General features: G+C 34.5%; 1 protein-coding gene across 4 annotated transcripts in view; it reads right to left on the bottom strand.

Annotated features, from left to right (window-relative positions):
• LOC115217477 (rho family-interacting cell polarization regulator 2) overlaps positions 1-21,494 on the bottom strand; it is a 205,528-nt gene that overhangs the window by 103,592 nt on the left and 80,442 nt on the right. For 2 of the 4 annotated variants that reach the window (XM_036507752.1, XM_036507753.1), the window contains exon 1: positions 11,259-11,500. The exons of the other annotated variants lie outside the window; for them this stretch is intronic. In XM_036507752.1, the coding sequence (XP_036363645.1) occupies positions 11,259-11,343 (85 nt within the window). In that variant the 5' untranslated portion in view covers positions 11,344-11,500. Of the gene's footprint in view, positions 1-11,258; positions 11,501-21,494 lie in introns of those variants that run through there. 4 annotated transcript variants of the gene reach the window in all.

Genomic DNA, 21,494 nt, shown 5'->3' with positions numbered 1-21,494 from the left:
GGATTAATATTTATGCAAATGAGTATGTACGTGTGTGAATGGTAGGAATGTAGTTGGTCTTTAAATATTGTGCTGCTAATGTCTTCAAGCATGTGCATATATGTGCATGCATGCATGTGTGTATTGTAGAGTATATCCAATAATGCATCCTTTATGCCATCACATAAGGTTACTTACTTGATAACTTCAAAACTGTTATCAAAAAAAGGGAAGAAACTAAGAGGTGAGTCAGGTTTAATCCTTGGATATAGAATAATGAGAAATCATATTCATAGACCTTCTACTGTCCATCTCTGATTTTCAGCAGCTAGCACTGAGTAAATATTGATTCCTTATATATATTTCATTTATTCACTTACTCATTTATAGAAACAAACACTAACATGTATATACTATTCAAGTCTTAGAAAAATATCTTATTCATTTTCATTGTTATTTCAACCTGAGATAGGCTTTTAACTCAAAATATTTTGAACATGACTCACCAAATAAGTATTGTGCAGAGCAATTAAGATCAGTTAAGAGACATTTTCTTTAATCATGAATTTAAGGACATCTCACAACTGCAAAATGTGTTACCATGGATATTGTGTCTGTGCATGTGTGAGAGAGAGACAGGCAGATGGACAAAGAGAGTAGTTGTAGATGAGTCAATACTAGAAACATCTGTGGGATAATTATCACCAAAAGGAGACATGGTGGTCAAATACATGATTGATGAAATAAGAAAAGAGAATGATTTCTAAACATTTTCATCTGGTGAAAAAAACCCAAAAAAACATTGATTGTTATAGGGGAAATCACATCAAATAAAATTAAGTTTTTGCACCAAAGAAATTATATTGTTGAACTTTATAATTGTTCTGACTCTTAGTTTCAATCGATCATAAAAATAAATATCTATATGACCTCTCCATACACACTGAGGGTGTTTTTACAACAAATTTGATATATTTCAGAAAAATATACCAGGTAACACCAAACTATAGTATGAAACACCTTTTCTTTACCTTAGCAAAAGTATGTTTCATACATTAAAACTTCAAGAAAATCTTTATCAATAATATTTAATTACTGTATCTATCAAATCAAATGTCCTAATCTGTGGCACCAGTTGTTCTTCTCCCTGAGACATTTTTGTAACTTTTGTTTTATCAAAAACATTAACAACCTTTAGCATAAAAATTTCTCATTTCAAAAACTAACCTAAAATCCTAAAAGCACTAGTTGAGGGCACTATGACACTCCACTTGAACAATAATTATTTTTCCTTGTTCTTTGTACAGAAGTAGTTTAATATGGAAAACTATGTTACCATTGCTTAAAATCTAGACTACTTTGAGATGGAGAAGATTACAGAAGGAATTAGCATTGTCCAATCCCTCAAAGCATAACATTACAAGTGAAGAAAACAGACAAGAGAAGTGACATAAAAAGTGACTACCACAGTGTAAAGACTTCTGAACCAAAGACAAACTGTCAATAAAGTTGAAAAGCTTTTCCTTGCAAATTCACAATTTACATGGTGAAAATAATAAAAGACTGTCAACATAGGTTTGTTGACTGATACCAACTGGTTAGAAAACAAAAACCATTAAAGTATAATTTAAGAAGAGATTACTGTTATATATGGTGAAACGATGTTAAAGAATAAAGTTATGTCACTATAGGAAACATTTGGTTGAAATTTGGAGTGGAAAGTATCTTAGATTCTTTTGATAGACAATGTATGTTGTTATTGAAGAATATATTGTTTTTCTGCTATTATTATTATTTGAGCACTTTTTTTTTTACCAAATGCAAAAACAGCTGATTAAACTATTTCTTATATTTCTGGAGATGTTTAAAAAACGAAAACTAAGACAATAGCTGGATATTTTAACTACACATAAAGAACTCCATCCAACTCCAAAAGAAAGTAGTATGGAAAATGATGAACAGGAGAAAGAGAGAATAATAACTAATTACTTCCTTTCACTGTAAGTACAAGAGAGAAAGAGAGAGAAAATTATTTTGGTTACAAACCGGACTGGATATGCTCTTTAAATTTTATACAAATACCAGAAATTAATAATCATTAAGGACTATGCTACAGATGATATTTACCAAAAAGAGAAAATATTTTCAAATGGCAAGAGACTTTATCTAAAAAATCTCATAATTATGATAATATTAGTTTCAATTAAATATGCACAAGTTATTATCTAATAAACATGTCCATCATATGAAGGTTTTATAACTCATAAACCTGACATTTAGTTCTAAATTTCTGTCAAATTCAGTAGTTTACAAAGTTTGAGATATGTTACAATAAAAAAAAAATGAAACAGGAGCAATGCTATAATGGTATAGAAATCTGGTTAGAAAATGGATAAGATCAACAGGAGCTACAGAGCAAAAAGTTAAGTATAACCCAGCTGGTACGCAATAACTTACAAGTGAACTGAGAAAGTATTTCGTATCAAATATAACGCCAGAATATATAAGAGAGATTATTAAATCCACTTCAACCCTGGCCAATGAAAGCCTTGAGTTGATTTGGTTAAACAGAAATTAAAAGGAGCATACTATGTGTGTATGAATGTGATACTGTTTTGACATTGCATAATAGTTGTAAACAAATGTTACCACCATGCAAGTTGTGTCTTTGTTTCCAATCTTTTGTGAAAACGTCTGGTTGTGGAAAAATACATTATTTTACTTGTAAGGGTTAATGACAGGAAAGGCATCTAGCTGTAAAAAATCTGCCTAACCTATGCAATCATGAAAAGTGGACAGTAAATGATGATGTGATGTATGATAGATCAATGCTCCACAACCATTTTTTCACATGCAGTACACTTATATTCTTTTCAAAATTCAGTGGCACACCTGAACTAAAACTACAGGGAAAATAATTATATTCAGGTTACAACACCAAACATCATCTCATGACACACCATTGTGTTGCAGTGTACCCATTGCAGAGCACTGTGATAGATACTGCATAAAAAGTTGGAATGAGTTAGAAGTAAAAGTGTTGTAGAAGAGGCAACTGGAAAAGATTTATGAAAAATTACTTAGAATCAATCTGAAAATATTAGGACAAGATGACAAAATATTAAGACACATGAATATTTGGGTGTTATGGGAATTACATTATGTTTGGTTGTTATGGTAATTATATCAAGATTTCTTTCATTAACAAAAGAACAAAAAATTGAAGAGGGTGGCTCGGGTTAACTGTATTGCTATCCAATTTATGTCCAATACCTATTTCATTACTGAAAAGCAGGCAAGGTCAACTCTAGTAGAATTTAAAGTCCTGATATATCTAAACACCACAGGGTATTACAATTCCTACAACTTCATGCTATGAACCAGAAAAAGTTTGCTTTACTACCACATGGCTTCAGGTTCAGTCCCACTAGGACAAGTATCTCCTACTATAGCCCCAGACTAACCAAAGCCTTATTATGAATTTGGTAGACAGAAACTGTGAGGAAACCTGTCGTGTGTGTGTCTTTGTGTTTGTCCTCCACCACTGCTTGACAACTGATGTAACTTGGCAGTTTGACAAAAGAGACCAATAGAATAAGTATCAGCTTAAAAAGTAAGTACTGGGAGTGATTTGTTCAACTAAACTCTTAAAGGTGGTGCCCAGCAAGGCCACAGTCTAATTACTGAAACAAATAAAGGGAGGGGGAAGACCTTTAAAGACTTTATCAAATTCCTGAAAAAAAATTACCCTTACTAAGATATAAACTATCTCCTTAATAGTAAGTTCATTCAATGATAAAAAGATAAATTTGCAAGCTGTGAAAATCATGAGAGTAGAGATATCAAAATTTGTTTCTCTCAATCCTCAATAGTAAATCTACTGCACAAATTCCAATACATGATAAAATCTTTGTATCAGATGGCATAACATAAATGCTGCATTAAATTCACTCCTACATATTTTATATTTTTCTCCTCTTGTTTCAAAGTATCTTGAAATCCTAGAGTAGCACCTACTGACTTTTATTCTCCTGTCTATTTGTCTTTGATTCACCACTCTTCTAATGTCTCATCTCCTAATAATGAACAATGTGTGTTCATTCTCATTCTACACTGATGGCAGCCTTTAAAATAATATCAATTGGAATTTGAGTGGGATTTTAGTGTAAGAAGTTGAGTTGACTTTTCTGGAGCTGGTAACAAGACAGATGCAATCACTATGGCATTCAATGGAAGGCAAAAGGAAGCAATTCATCCCAGCAGTAAAAAAATCAGCAAAATATGCAATGCAAAATATCAAACTCACCCCACACCAAAAAATAAAAATAAATGTTATTCAAATATTACTTGATAAAAACAAAATTTATGATTAAGTACACAACAAAAAGTAACATTATTTTGCAAAACATTTCATGCAACAGAACTCAAATGCCAAAATTATAAACATCTTATACTTTAAGCCACTAAAAAGCTTATTTGTGGCCACCTGACCCACTAGAAACAGCAGTAATATATCATTCAAGTCATAACCTACTGACTTCAAAAATGGAAATCTTTTATAATCTAATCTCAGAGAAACCGTGCTTGAAAGAAATTCAGTTTTCACACAGCTGGAATATCTTTCATCATAGGTTTCCTGGTTCAAAACCAACTTGGTGTAAATATTTTATATCACAAACTTAAAATTTAACACAAACAATGTAACTTATTTTGATTAAACCTTTTGCTACTAACCAACCCAAGACTGCCCCAAGTCCTATCATGCAGACTTACTGTTGAAAACGATCAAGATTAAAACCGTCCATCAAAACTTCTTGTAATTTATGTTCCAAACACCAGTGTAATAATGATAAAGTTACTTTACTAAATTCTTCATTGTTTTCAAAATTAATGGAAACAAAGGTGATTTGTTTCAACAGAAATATGATAATGAAAGGGTTAAAAAGGAATGTCAAATAAACTTGGCCTTCAGTTTCATACATAATTCATTGTCAATATTTGTTAGATTTAAATTGAAAAGTTAAATGAACTGTGATAGACTGTAATGAGTAACTGAAACATGAATCAACTTGTATTAGAAACCATCCGAAAGAAAATGGGGAAACTGCAAACAATTTATCCCCACAGTTCAATTACACAGTGCAATGATTATGCTGCAGTAATTACATGGTGCTCGTCAATATTTAATGGTGGATACCATACATTAAAAAGTCCAAATAAGATAATTTCAGGCTGAAAGTTAACTTCTTTTGCATCACAAATATTACTAGACAAGAATAAATGCCACAACATCTTATGTCTACTCTCAAAAAATATCAATGGATCTGCCAATGCTAAATTTTTAGTTCAAATCCATCCTAAAAGGATCATTTTTTGGTCACCTCAGAGTAAAGAAATTCTGGTAATTAAATTGACTATGCAACTTAATTGAAAAAAATTACCCATGTGCCCACGCAAAATGAAATCACTATATAATGGCTGAGTGGTTAAGAAGCTTACTTCCTAACCAGCCATGTAGTTTTGGCTTCAGAGCCACTGCACCTTGGGCAAGTATCTTCTACTATAACCCCAGGCTCATCAGAAATGGAAACTGAAAGAAGCTAATCATGTATATATATAAAATCATGTGTGTATATATCTGTGTGTGTGTGTATGCACACACACACACACACACACACACACACACACACACACACAGGGTGAACCATAATAAGACAGTTATGTAATAAATATATCTGGTATTCTATGTCATTTTTATAATCCAAGATAATAGCATTTAAAATGTATCCCATTATGGCCTACCCTGTATTTATCTATTTATTTATCTATTTCATGTCACATGATAGATAATAGTAAATAAGTGTCACTAACATAAAAGCCATGTTGCTTGTTTCCTGTCCTTCATGAAACAAGTCATGGGGGAATATTACCTTACTTTGAAATATGTTAGAGATTGGTAATAGGAAGGGCATCTAACCATAGTAAATTAACCTCAACAAATTCTGCCTGATCCATGCAAGCAAGGGAAAACAGACATTAAAATGCTGATTTATTTAGATTTTTCATTTGCAGTAGAATAAAAGCAAAAAATGGCTGAGCTCTTTTGTACAAAGTGTATATATATATATATATATATACATACATACACAGACACACACAGTGCTTATGCATGAGTGCATGCATACACATAGTAAAATGAATATCAATTGCATCAAATTCAATTGTCTGGATGTGCTCTGCCCTCCTCCATAGATTTAAATTTTAAAACAACCAATAATGAATTTTAATGTATATACCAGTGATTATATGTACATTATGTCTCTCTGACTGCTATATACCTATTAATGAATCCTTCGATAGTCAGTCATCTATGCACTTTATTGTTAATGAAGTGTATCATGCTTTGCGAGTATAAATATGAACTTATAGATAGATGATCTATACTGAAGTGAGAGCATCAATTGATACTTTAGTGGTTTTTTAAAACCCTATCAGAATCAGTTAAAAGCTATAGTTAAAATTATACTTTTCATTCTTGTGGACTTAATAGTATGAAAAATATATTTCAAAATGAACTTGCAGATGGTTTTGTATGAAAAACCAGACTTGAATTCATGGACTCCGATTTACCTTTATAAAATTTAGAATATGTGCTGGGACATTTTCTTAATTAGTCAGATACCCTAGCGAATATAGGTACAAAACATGGCTTTAAACTCTAAACAGAGTTGTCGGTTTCTTATTAGTTGCTGACATATTCTTTCCACCACAAGATCCACTCCTCCTTGTAGTGTGATGGATTGTGTACTTCAATGACCCAGAGTAATGCCAGCAGAATGCAAGCTCCTGATAATGTATTCTATGCTGGACAGGCCCAACGATAGAGAGGTCTGACTAATATGAACCACCTCTTCACAAAGGTAAAAATGGGTCTGCATAGGGCTTACATGCCTATCTAGAAAAAAGCTAAGTTACAGAAGCACTGATGACAATTCAAAACCAATAAGAACTGAGAGAGGAAAGGAAAACCTTGCCTCACAGAAACATGATGCAGGGCAACAAAATCCAAAAGAAAGCTACAAGACCAACTCCACTTCTGACCAACAGGAAAAACACAAAAGTTAAGAGCTTTGGCAGGAAAGGGTGAACAGGTGTCAGAGGAAGGACAGATCTTGAAGCACTGGATGTAGCCAGAATGACTTTGATAGAGGATAAACAACAAATAACCAAGGTTGACAAATTCCCCACCTTCTCTTTGCAGAGATGCATAATTTGTATAAAAAACCAAAAAAGTGAACTGATATAATGTTTAGCTGAACAGTATATGAAAAAGTTATGGTATACAAAACACCAAAGAACAATATATTTCTTGTCATTGCAAGAGAAAGCCGAATCAGTAAGGCAAGAATATAGACATTAACATAAAACAAGCAATAAGTAGTATTTAATAAGATGATAGTGATAATCAATGGAATGAACTTTTTGAAAATGAACTTCTCTAACATTAACATTAATGGGAGATTAAAAAAAAAAATAAACCAGAGAGGTTTGTTAAAATTAATGAAATGAAACTACATTAAAGGAAAAAAGAAATTACAGTGGATCACAGATACAAACACTAGTTTTTATAACTAGTGGTTAATAAGTTTGCTTTGCAATCACATGGTTTTGCATTCAGTTTCATTGCGTAACACCTTGGGCAAGTGTCTCCTACTATAGCTCTGAGCTAGCCAATGCCTTGTGAGTGAATTTGGTAGACAAACTGTGTGCAAGCCTGTCATGTTTATATTATATGTTTACATGTACATGTGTGTACTTTTGCATTTGTCCCCCACCACCACTTGACTAACAGATGTTGGTTTGTTTACATCCTTGTAATTTAGCTGTTCGGCAAAACTTAAAATAAGTTCAACAAAACTCTTCAAATCAGTGCTCCAGCATAGCCACAATCCAATGATGGGAACTAGTAAAAGGTAAAAAGAAGCTAGAAAAAACTTAAAAACTACATATAAGAACAACTTTCTAGGACATGCCAAATGAGAGTAAGTAAAACTCAGTTTAAGTTACTTATAAAGGAAGTAATTCAACAGAATAGCAAAAATCTTATATTTTACATATGATCCTACATTTAAGCTAAATGTTGAGCATATGGTAAAAATATGCCATTTCTTAAATAACCCTATCATGAACAAATATAATAGCTAAATTAACTGATTATGATCATCAAAAGTTTTATCGCCCTATTTTCTCTGCTGGTATCAACTTGGGCAGGTCAAATCTTGCCATTTGCCTCAATCCTGCATTAGCACATCAGAGAAATACAACAAACAACTAGAGATTCACTGGAAGTCCTGCAAAATAAAAACCTATTAAATGAGTGAAGCCAACTGTAGACACCCATCAATAGCAAGTTAATCTACATAATACATAAATCTTATTAAGTGTTCTAATTGATTTACTTCAATAATTATTTTTAATCTTCATCAAAACGTCATTAGTGTTAATGTTTCAGTTATACAGCAGAACTTGACATTGAAAAAAAAAAAAATATTTAGAAAATACTTCTTGATCGTCTCAATTTCTAAACATGGAATATAAAGCTTAATACTTGTAGAGCTAAGGAAAATGGATGTTTATGCTTTTTCCAAGAACTATGGTAACCCAACAGCAAGTATTTCCAATTTAAGTCATTAAAAGTATATTAGACAGTATATATTTGCTGTTCATATTTATAATTAATTTCATTCCTTTTTATTACATTTCAATTCACAGAACTTTCAATAAAAATAACAAGGGTTTGCTAGATATATACTGCATTATCAGATTAATTTTTTAGGAATAAATTTGTGGTAAGGAAGACAATAAGACCTATTCTACTAAGACTCCAGGAAGATAAAACATAAGGTCAGTTCGGGTGAAGTTTGAAATCAAAAACCACATAAACCATAAGGCTTCCTTTGTATATCCAGAAATTAACCTCATGGCTCATATTGGTTTTCATGAAACTCATACTTGCCAAAGCAGACTTCAGCTAGTTTCTTTGAATTCTTGGATTTATCAATGAGAACTTATTGATGAACTGGACAGCTTAACCAAGTTACTAATCCATCAGTAGCTCACACAATTTACATTTTAAACATTATTCAATAAAGACATAGTCTTCAACACCAACAGCACATACATGCATGTGTGTTGAAGATGTCAGAATAGCAAAAGAAATGGAGTATATACAGTTAATATATGTTGACTAAACATAATAGAACTAAACTGACTGAATTAACTCTACTATATTATTGATACTTATTTTAAGTATCGATAATATTTTTGGAGAAAAAAAACAGCAAAATCAACCTCAGCAGGATCTGAAATCACAACTAAGTGAGGAATAAATTAATTATGTAATTACAGAACTCCCAACATTATACAATACAATATCTACTTATCACATTCTTGAATTCTGAATGTTAAAAATAGTCAGAGCAAAGGCTCTGTCAGTGGGTCATGGCAATATATTGTTGAGTTGTGGATTACTCCAGAATGGGATACAAGCAAATAACACTTAGAAATAAAATTTTAATTAAAGTTTCTTTTAAACATATATATATATACACACACACACTCACACACACACATATGGCGTAGGACTGGCTGTGTGGTAAGTAGCTTCTTTACCAACCACATGGTTCCGGGTTCAGTCCCACTGTGTGGCACCTTGGGCAAGTGTCTTCTACGATAGCCACAGGTTGACCAAAGCCTTGCCAGTGGATTTGGTAGACAGAAACTGAAAGAAACCCATTGTATATATGTATGTATATATATGTGTGTGTATATGTTTGTGTGTCTGTGTTTGTCCCCACAACATTGCTTGACAACTGATGGTGGTGTGTTTACATCACCGTAACTTAGCAGTTCGGCAAAAGAGACCGATAGAATAAGTACCAAGCTTACAAAGAATAAGTCCTGGGGTCGATTTGCTCGACTAAAGGCGGTGCTCCAGCATGGCCAGTCAAATGACTGAAACAAGTAAAAATGAGTTTATATATATATATATATGCTTTTTGGTGTGTCTGTTCATGGTAAGGTGCGTGTTTTCTCTTTGGAAAATTGAACTGAGGTATGGGAGAAAAACATTTGAGTATCACTACTATAAAGAGATGTGAAGTGTTTGCATTGAAAACTGATAGACTTTCAATCTTCGTTTATTATGCTGACAAGTTGGAAACAATAATGTTACTGCTTCACAAGAGAAGCAATTAAGAAAGACAGTTTGTACAAATGATAATATCTTTTCTATTAGTAGTTTATTCGCCTTTCTTCAACATGCACACATTTTCTTTGACAAGATAACTATTCAAAACTGATGGGTGGAATCTAAACTGATTACAAAGCATGAGTATGCAGGAAAGTGGATAGGGTGGTTATATCTGATTGTAAACAAACAGTTCAGTCAGTATGCAGGAGAGAAAATCTAGAATTAACACCGATTTGAATGCGACAGGGAAGTATATGCATTATTAGCTTGCAAATACAGATTAATTAAAGTCAGCACGAGTTTTGATAGAGAGAGACTTCAAAAGATTACTTAATTCTAATTAAACAGAGAAAAAGTTCAAATTCTTAGAGGATAGAAATTACACAACAAGCTGGTTTGTTTTTAAATAACATAAGAAATTAATTTCACATATAAATAAAATAAACTTCTTCTGAACCTAACAGAAACTCAAGGCATTCAAGTTCAATGAAAGGTGAAACTTCTCTTTAATTTCAACGTATTAATTAAACACAGTGTTGAAAACTTAACTTGCTCTGAGATAAATATTCAGCTCTATAAATATTGGTAGGAATGACAAAATCCAAGATAGTGCTTAGGAAAATTATCAAATACGTAAGTGCTAAAATTTCCCTACATAAAATTAAATAAACATTCATTTCCATATATGCAATGCTCTGTGTGAAATACAAAATACAAAGAACACTAAATATTAAATTAAAATTTGATATCATAATTAATTTTCTGTCCTTTAAATCTGAATAAAATTTAGAATAAATCAAAGATACAGAACAAACCCAAAAGAATAAACATAATAAAACAAATTATGATAAATAGTAAACATTTCAAATTTCTGAAATAAATTATTACGACAATAGAAAGGAACAACTACTTAATATAGACCCAATATGTGACAAAAAGTTCAAACAAAAATGAAACTATATTAAAATCTTTAAAAAAATTTGTAAGACTTTATAATTTTGATTGATTAACAATCACATTTACTCACCAAAATTGTCAATCATAAGGTCCATTTTGCCAGAAATATTCTTTATTTCCATTGTTTTCTTTAGGGATTTTTTCCCAATTTCCATTTTGAATTTTTTATTGCAGCAATTATTCTAATTAATTTTGTTTTCAATTGACAATATTTGAGTGATTATAATTTAAAGATTGTAACTCTTTGAAAGAGCATACAGAAGAAAAACTTTGCAGTTAGCATAAAACAAGAGAGAGCAGAAAACTTCCGTCAATCTAACAGTGGTTGAGAAAACACATTGTACACATACTGGTGTGATTAAAGTATGAGATTATAATGTGCTTTATTAGTTAATCCATCTATAATCTTATTATTGTAAACCAATCCAATGATATGTTAATGCAATAAAAAGATCATTCATGTAAAGAACAGAAAGTTCATAGAGCTAGGTGTATAACTATAGAAGTCTATTCCTGGATTTACATGTATTTTTGTACATATTTCTATTTTATATACATTATATTAAATATTTTGTTAAATTCAAACAGAGGACTCTATAAAACTATGTTAGTAAGTCATTATTATAAGTACTGACTACATCATAAAAATCATGCACCATCAATATACTTCATAAATAGTCCTCATAAATTACCAATTCTTTTTTTTTTCAAATTTCAGGTTCAATAACTGTTAGAATGACCAATAGGCTACAGTTGTAGTTGCACAAATAACACATTATCATTTAACATCTGTTTTCCAGGCTGACATTGGTTGGATTTTTTGACAGGGGCTGGCCAGACTCCATGTCTGTTTTGGCATGGTTTCAATGGCTGGATGCCCTTGCTAATGCTAACCCCGTTACAGAGTTTACTGGGTGCTTTTATGCAGCACTGGCACAGGTGCTTTTACCTGGCACCAGCTGAAGAGATATGCAGGATAGCATTCCTAACTACATTAGTTAATTTTGTAAAGAAGAAACTAAATTGAGAAATTATTATTATACAAGATATCAAAAAGTTCCTGGACTAGTTTTGTAGCATGCCAACAGAGGGCAGCACAGAGATGTGTGCACAGTAAGAGCTAGCAGTGACCTTCATGAGGTAGTGTGCCCACTGTGTTTACTTCGCAAGTTGTGAAATTTGTTTTTGTGAACACATGTATACTGCAGTCTACAATTTTGTCATGGACAGGAACAAGGAGCTCAACATGAAATTTTGCATTAAACTTGGGAAGTCTGCCACAGAGACATTGAGCATGCTTCAGCAAGCTTACGGCAACAAGGCAATGGGTCGTACGCAATGTTTCGAGTGGCACTGGTGCTTCAAAAGCAGAAGAACATCCTTGAAAGATGATGAGTAATCTGGAAGACCTGCCATGAGTGTCACCTCCAGAAATGTGATACTGTGCATCAAAAATTCATCCCCCAGGGTCAGATAATAAATTGAGAGTTCTAATGAGCTGCTTTGAAGTGTTTGACATCTCTGAACTTTCATCTCTTCTCCGGGATGAAAATGCAGCTCAAAGATGGCTGTTTTAACACCACTGTCGAGATCTAGAATGAATTGTATTCCAAAAGTTGCAGGAACACTAGACCTGGTGTATTGCTAGCAGTCTTTTTTCCCAAACTATTATGTTACAGGCACATAAACACACCAACACCTGTTGTCAAGCAGTGGGAGGGGACAAACACAGACACAGATACACACACACACAATTGGCATCCACACAGTTTCTGTCAACCAAACTCACTCACAAGATATTGGTTGGCCAAGAGCTGTAGTTGAAGACACTTCCCTAACCTGTTGCATAGTGGAACTGAACCTAAAACTACGTGGTTGTAGAGTGAGCTTCTTAACCACACAGCCATGCCTGCATCTATAGTATAGTTTCAGAGAGGCCTGCTTTCTTCCTCGTTGTTGGTAGTAGTGGTGATGGCAGTGGTACTGATGGAAGAGTTTAAATCTTTATTCTTTCAAACAAATGGGGTAAAAAGCATTATCAGTAATATTCTAGGTTGGTTCATCTCTCTACACAATAAACTTTGTGCCAAGTCAAAAGAATTGTCGACATAATAAGAGTAAATGCTTTCAAGGCAGAGCAATAAGTTGCTAGTGAACCAATGTTATGATGCAGTATCAATTCCCAGTTGGGATATGCTTCCGAAAAACATGTGCATTAAAACATCCAATATGTCAAAATAAATCTGATGACTTTGGTCTGAAATCTCTAAATAAATAGATAACACACACAGCCATTTCCGTCATGCAGGCATTAGCGAATTGGTCTTCATTGGATTAATTGTATTTTTAATATCTGTTTTGTCTTGCTGAGAATTACAACATAATGCTATAGTAAAGTTTGAACTCTTACCTATGAAGATCATTGTCCATTACCTAGATCTCACAAATGGAAAATATCTTCATTACAAAAATTAAGTTGAAAAAACTCTAGCAACAGACTAGCAAAATAATGGCATAAAGAAAATACTACTAGAAATTTCTAACATAATAATAATAATAATAATAATAATAATAGGCACAGTACCAAGCAGTGGCTCTCATGGCTTCTAATCTTAACTGATTGGAAGTGTTATCATGTACATGTATTGTCTTGGTATAAAAGATGGGCTACAGCAAATGTTCTGCTCAATACCACAGATTTGCTTGTCAGTTTGTTTGATTTCAACCAGATAAGCATATCCTTTGATGGATGATAATATGTGGATCTCTGATCACAAGCAGAAGTGGGGGAGCATCATAGCCATGTGTTGGGAGGAATTCTTCGGAGTTTGAATATGTCACAACTGGAAACATAGGTGTTTCATTCAACATCCTTAAACAACCCTTATTTAAGGATCATTTGAGTGGGATGGGCTACTTGACCTGAAGAAAATTCTAACTGGACTGCACCATGGTTGTGATGCATGTGCCTGGTGTACCCTTATCAGATGGGTAATCATGATGGGTATACTAGGCTTCGAATATTTTACCCCAGTGTCACTTTGATGGCATGCACTGCTCTCTCACTCAATAATAATATGAAGTTTGTGGTCAATGAGGGGTGTAGATGTGATACCAGTAGTAACTGGTGCACTTGGAAGATTCAGCACTCAACTACCAATATGGCTCAAAAAGATTGATACAAGTGTGAAAGTAGAACACCAACAAAAATCACATAATAATAATTGCCCTGATGCAGTACCAGGCAGTGGCTCTCGTGGCTTCTGATCTTAACTGATTGGAAGTGTTATCATGTACATTGTTCTGTCTTGGTATAAAAGATGGGCTACAGCAAATATTCCGCTCAATACCACAGATTTACTTGTCAGTTGCTTGACCTTAACCAGTTGAGCATGTCCCTTAGTGGCTGACAATATGCGTATCTCTGATCACAAGCCGAAGTAGTGGGGGAGCATCATAGCCATTTGTTGAAAGGGATTCTTTGGGGTTTGAATAATTCACCTCTGGAAACATGGGTGTTTCGTTCAACATCCTTAAACAACCCTTATGCAGGGACCTTTTGAGCTAGATGGGTTACTCAACCAGAAGAAAATTCTAACTGGGATCTACAAGAGTTCTCCACAGGGTTCTTGGAGCATAATCAGTAAACAAATGTCACCTAAGTCTGCTGGCTATGAGTAGCTGACACTTTCCATCATATCCAGCAGAATAAGCTGAGAGTTTTCATCAAATAATAATAATGGTTTCAAATTTTGGCAACAGGTCAGATGTTTTAGGGATGGGGCTAAGTAGATAACATCAACACCAGTATTTGACTGGTACATATTTTATCAACCCAGGCAAAGCCAACCATGGCAAAATTTGAACTCAAAGCATAAGACAGATGAAATATGGCTCAGCACCTAGAAAAGCAAGTCCATGTCATCCAACTGCATTGTTGGGTACTGGACAGACAGACCAGTTAAATTGCTTTGGGTCTAGTTTGGTTTGGACCTCCAGATACACAAAAATTGAGATGAGGTAGTGAGCACAGTGACTAATCTCACCCAGATATGGGCCAAGAGAAAGCTATCTCTGAAGGTCAGGCAGAAGTGGTATGTCATCTATTACTGCTTGACCATCATGCCTTGTTCCAATCCCCATCTGATTACATTGGGTGTATGCTCTTTTGCTTCTTGTAGAAGGGATACTTTTCGATAGTCAGGCAGTCTATCAGCTGTCAGCACCCACTGCATGGTGGACTGGGCATGCTATGGCTGATGATACACAAACATGTATTAAGGTTACATCTCCAGTGCTTCCTTAAAAGCGAACAGGTGTGGTCACCATTAAACCAGATGCATTTTTTATCCAGCTGGTCTCCTTAATGGAGTTGCAATCCTGGATCAAACAGAGACTGAGGGAAGGTATTTGGAAAGTTGAACAGTACAATAGATGGAAAATCCACTTTAGCATTACACAGAGGATTAGTGACTGGAAAGTTTAATGGCATTTTTGAGGAGATCTTGGGCATCAAAGATAATCAGTTCTCTTCGTGAGAACTTTGAGCCCAGGACTGATGGATAACTACCAGAAATCACTGGGCCTCAAAGTGCTACTGTGGAGCTTTGCCTGTTTGAGATAAACTCTACAGACATAGAAGCTGTCCAGCATGTGCTCGTCCAGTGCCTGAGCATTGCTGACCTGTGGGTTTATGTCAAATGCCTGCAGTACAACTGAATCCCTTTTGAAGACCACCCTGCTACCTTCTTTTAACTAGGAAGGGCAAGCAGTTTTTATATACTTGGTGGCATATGCATTGTTTTTGTTTTGTGCAGTCCATAATTTTTTTCTTGATGTACCTTCATGGTCAATAAAGAAATCATTAGTAATGCTTCACAGAATTTTGTTTTTATGTTTTGAGTTCAAATTCTGCCAAGGTTGACCTTGCTTTTCATCCATTCAGAGTTGATAAAACAAATACCAGTCAAGTACTGCAGTCGATGTAAACAACTTACCCTCCCCTCAAAATTTCTGGCTCTGCCAAAATTTTAAACCATTGAGCTGGCAGAATCACTAGTGCACCAGACAAAATGCTTAACTGTATTTTGCCCATCGCTACATTCTATGTTGAAATTCCACTGAGGTGGACTTTACCTTTTATCCTTTTGGGATCAATAAAATAAGTACCAGTTGAACACTGGGCTAGATGTAACTGACTCATTTTTTTCCCTCAAAATTGCTGCCCTTGTGGCAAAATTTGAAACCATTATTATCATTATTATTATTATTATTAGTAGTAGTAGTAGTAGTAGTAGTAGTAGTAGTAGTATAACTGCACTAGAATAAGAATGTAGGACAAATCTAATAAAGGTAAGAGTTGATAAAACTCAGAGATCAAGTGCAGAATCTGTGGGGAAAGGAGACAATAGTATCAACTATCTCTTGGGTGAATGCAATCAGCTAGGACAAAAAGAGTAGAAACAAAGCATGACAGGGTAAAAGAGTGTATTGGGATGTTAGCAGAGTGTATGGCTTCAAAGTAACAAAAAAGTGGTATGAACATGGAGATAGAGAATAAGAATTACAGGATTTTATGGTACCTCCCCATAAAAACTGACCATACTATTGAAGCAAGAAGACCTGATGTGATTATAGAGGACAAAGAAGGAAAGATTGTAAAATTTTGCAATACTGAATGATAATCGAGCAGATACCAAAGAAATTGGAAAAACTGAGAATTAGCAGGGCCTGGCCAAAGAGATGAAAATATTGTGGAAGACAAAGTTGGCAATTATTCCTGTGACATACAGTACACTTGGTACAACATCTAAACTACTACTCAAGGCTGAAAAGATATTGGAACAGAAATTTGAATTGTCAACCAACAGAAAGTACAATTCTGTATTCTGCAAGGATACTAAGAAAGATTCTTGAGATTGAGAAAACTTGTTGCCATCAAACCTCAACAACATCCCTACTAAATAATATGGCTTGTAATAGTTATAACAATAAAAATATATATACATACAGACACAAATAAACCTATATTTTATATGACAGGCTATTTTTAATTACCATCCACCAAATTCACTAACAAGCATTGGTTAGCCTGGAGCAATAGAACTTGCCTAAGATGCTGCACAATAGGACTGAACCCAAAATCATATGGTTGGAAAGCAGAATTCTAGTTAGGTTCACTGTTAAAAAGTAACCAATATCTTTTAACTTAAATTAAAACTGTTTGGTGGTTACACCAAGAACTCAATTTTTAATTTAGTTGGGTCAACTAAACAATATACCAATTTCTTTTTACACACAAACACAGCCAAAACCCGATAATAAAGTATAGTCTTTCTCTTTAGAACCAGAAAATATTTCAGCCTCCAACAACTGAAAGCTCTCTACAAAGATCAGATGAGAACCACAATGGAGTATTGTAGCAACATCTGAGACAGGGCTGCTGCAACACTCATTGACATCCAAAGAAAGCCCACTTGTTAACACTAATTACCATAAAGTCACTCACAATCACACTCCAGCCTCTGACTTACAGATATACTGTTTCCTCTTTTTACTTTCACTCCCAGAACTACTCAGGAAGACTTGATTCCATCATCGTCACCCTCTGGAATTTCCTCCATCTGCATCAACCTGCTGGAATTTCCTCCCTCAACCTGGGTTTTCTGCAGTCACTAAATGGCAAATATTCAATCAGAATGTTAACTACGTCAGATACACTGTTCTCGGAGGATATGCTAAGACCATTAGCACAACACTTCCTCCAGACAAAACTATATACATAAAGAGCAACAAAGTTTCAATCTTAAGAAAAATCAACACTTCTCCATGCTAACCTCTCATGGAATTTTCTCTTGTGATATTAAAAAGAATTACTTCCTGCTGTTTTATCAGAGATAAGGTAAAATAAATAAATAAAATAAAATGAATACACACACTTGATCAACTTCCCTTTTTAGTATTTTAATCAAAATAGTTTTTTGGAGAGAGGTAATCCTCATAACTATTTCTCTTAGATCTGCTAAATTGGGAAAACTGAACTTTATAAAATAAGTGGCAAACTAAATCTCGACTAACAACCAACATCAGTCAAGGTAGAAAAGTTACAAACATAATTAAGATAAAGCTCATTAGTATATATATTTTTTTCAAGTTCAATACTATTTCTAGGTCAATCCAACCTTAGCTAGTAAAAGTGTAACAGTGTCTGACATGTGGTTTCTAACATCACATGTCGGAGGTATTAATGAAATCCAGTGTAAATACAGGCAGAGGAAGAGGGTGAAATACATTTTATTTATTTTTTATTCGCATTTTTTATCTTTATTTTTATTTATAATTTTTTATTTGAATTAAATTATGGCTTGTACAGTAAGGTCCAGCGAAACTATTTACACATACACATACTTACATGTTTAAAATTAAAATATAGTTTTTAGTATCAAACTATGATAAAATGATGAAGAGGCCTGATGATTGGGGTTATATTTTAAGAAAATATGGTGTGGTTAAGGAACCGGAAAATGAACCTCAAGAAACACGTGTAGTAAGTATTAAATCGAATTAAAATTCTTTAATATGGTGGGATGAAGGGGCCTACTATCTCTAAAGGGAAATATATATATATATATATATATATCTGAAATGTAATATGTGACAATTATTCAGTAGCCATGATAAAACTCAGTTTCGGATGCCGGAGTGGAAGTCCACGCCGCCATCCAGTTATCCGCCAGTTATCCAGCCTTTGGAAAAAATGCTATGAAAAAGACCGTTAAACAAAGGGCAACTACTGTATGATTGACTGTTATTAAGACAAAAGAGCTATTTGAATGACCGCTAAGTGAGGGGAGGGGGTAAAAGTAAGGGGGTAAAAAAGTTCATAGTGTTCACGTAAGCACACATGTCCATACCTACACATGCGTGCCCGCACACCCACGTACATGCACCTAAAAGTATGCACTTATCCACCCTCACTTGAAACATGCACATTCTCACCTGAACCATTTGACAAAATATATATGTGTGTGGAGGTGCAATGGCCCAGTGGTTAGGGCAGCAGACTCGTGGTCGTAGGATCGCAGTTTCGATTCCCAGGCCAGGCGTTGTGTTTATTGAGTGAAAACACCTAAAAGCTCCACGAGGCTCCGGCAGGGGGTGGTGATCCCTGCTGTACTCTTTCACCACTCTTTCTTCTGTTGGCCTGCTCGCTTAGCCAGCGGGGTGGCGTCATTCAAAGGCTAAAACAAAGCGAACGCATTGTGACCAGTGATGTGTAACAGCATCTGATGGTCTGGTTGGTCACATGATCACGTGATATATATATATATATATTATATATATATATATATACAATCCCACAGACACACACGTGCACCAAAAAGGTTCATACACACGTCTATATATGCACAAACACAAGAAAAATCAGGGCTAGGGGCAACAATACAGAAAAAAGGTGTAAGGGATTATAAAAATAAGCAATAAGAGTAAAACACGTCTATATACGCACATACCCGTATGTACCCACAAACACACGTCTAAATATGCGCATACCCGCACATGTCTATATATGCACACACACACGCACAAAAATGTTCATATACATGTCTATATGCGCACATACACAAGAAAAAACAGGGCTAAAGGCAAAAATGCAGGAAAATGTGTAAAAAAAATGAGTAAAATATGTGTATATATGCACATGCATGCATGCACACACACACACACACACACACATCTATATACGCACACACACGCATACATCCACATGTGCACACACACACACAGGATTCCATATACACATCTATATATGCACTGGGAAAATGCAGGGTAGAAGGTAGAATACAGAAAAATTAAGTGTAAAAAATGAATAAGCAATAAACCTATAAACCAATATCTTTATAAATATGTACAAAATATATGTATAAAAAATATATAAATATATATAAAAATATATAAGAAATATAAGAAAAAAGTATAAAGAGATAAAAAGCTTGTACGTGGACACAATATAGAAAGCAAGTTCTATCTGTAATCTCGGTGGGACCAAAAATGAAACAAATATTTAGCCACATAAGGGCATGAACTGAAAAGTCCAGGTCTTGAATTCAGACATGTAGCAGGGTCTAAGCTGCTTTTCCAGATGAGCCATCTTTCCATATCACATAGACCGCACTTTCCACTGTCGTTGGTGTAGGGCTTACACTTGGCTAAGATCTTCCAATGGATGTTGTAATTGACACCTTTAGCTTTTAAGGACGATATATGACTGGATAACTTGGTTGTTTTCCTTTTATCCCAGTGCCTGAAGCTCAAGGTGTGATTATTGAACCTGGCCTTGAAATTACCCTCTGTAAGGCCCACGTATTTCTTCGTCAAAACCGTGTCCTTAGTGGATATAGAGGACACGGTGGCTTCATAAATGATGGTCTCGGACATGCAAGCTCCATTTAGCGGGCACAAATTTTTATCCCAGCATGAACAGCTGGTTTTGTATTGTGGTTTTTGTGTGTTGTGTGCAATTATATTTTTAAAATTGGTCGTTGAGCTGAAACTGATTTTTAAGTTATGTCTATTCAAGAGCTTTCTGTAAGTATGGTTACATACTTACTGTAAGACTGGAAAATGTCTAAGTCAACCATACTTACAGAAAGCTCTTCAATAGACACAACTTAAAAATCAGTTTCAGCTCAACTACTAATTTTAAAAATATAATTGCACACAACACACAAAAACCACAATACGAAACCAGCTGTTCATGCAGGGATAAAAATTTATGCCTGCTAAATGGAGCTTGCATGTCCGAAACACACGCCACCCGCTTTTTACATATTTCTCAGGAAGATTCAGCATGACACAGAGTGTGACAAGGCTGGCCCCTTCAAATACAGGCACTACTCATTTTTGTCAGCTGAGTGGACTAGAGCACCATGACACAAGGACATAATGTGCTGCTGGAAATTAAACTCACAACCCTACAATCATGAGCCAAATACCCTAACCACTAAGCCATTTGCCTTCACACATACATTATATATGCTCACTCACACTCTCTCTATCTCTCTCACACACACACACATAGCATTTTCTGATTTGAAGAAAGCCTCTAACAGAATACCATGCTCTGTAACCTAATGGTCACTAAGACACTGGCAGTAGAGGATTGGCTTGCAAGACCAAGAGAAGCCATGTTCAGGGATGCCAACAAATTAAAGGTTAGCAACAAGCTCAGTGAGAAATTAGGATCACTGAAGTGTCTGCCTAGGCTCAGTTTGTGGCATATATACCCCATGTTTATTATGGTTTT

Source organism: Octopus sinensis, linkage group LG11 (genome assembly GCF_006345805.1).
Source record: "Octopus sinensis linkage group LG11, ASM634580v1, whole genome shotgun sequence".
Lineage (NCBI taxonomy): Eukaryota > Metazoa > Mollusca > Cephalopoda > Octopoda > Octopodidae > Octopus > Octopus sinensis.
The sequence above is the reverse complement of the archived record's forward strand: the minus strand, read 5'-3'. Positions and strand labels throughout refer to the sequence as shown.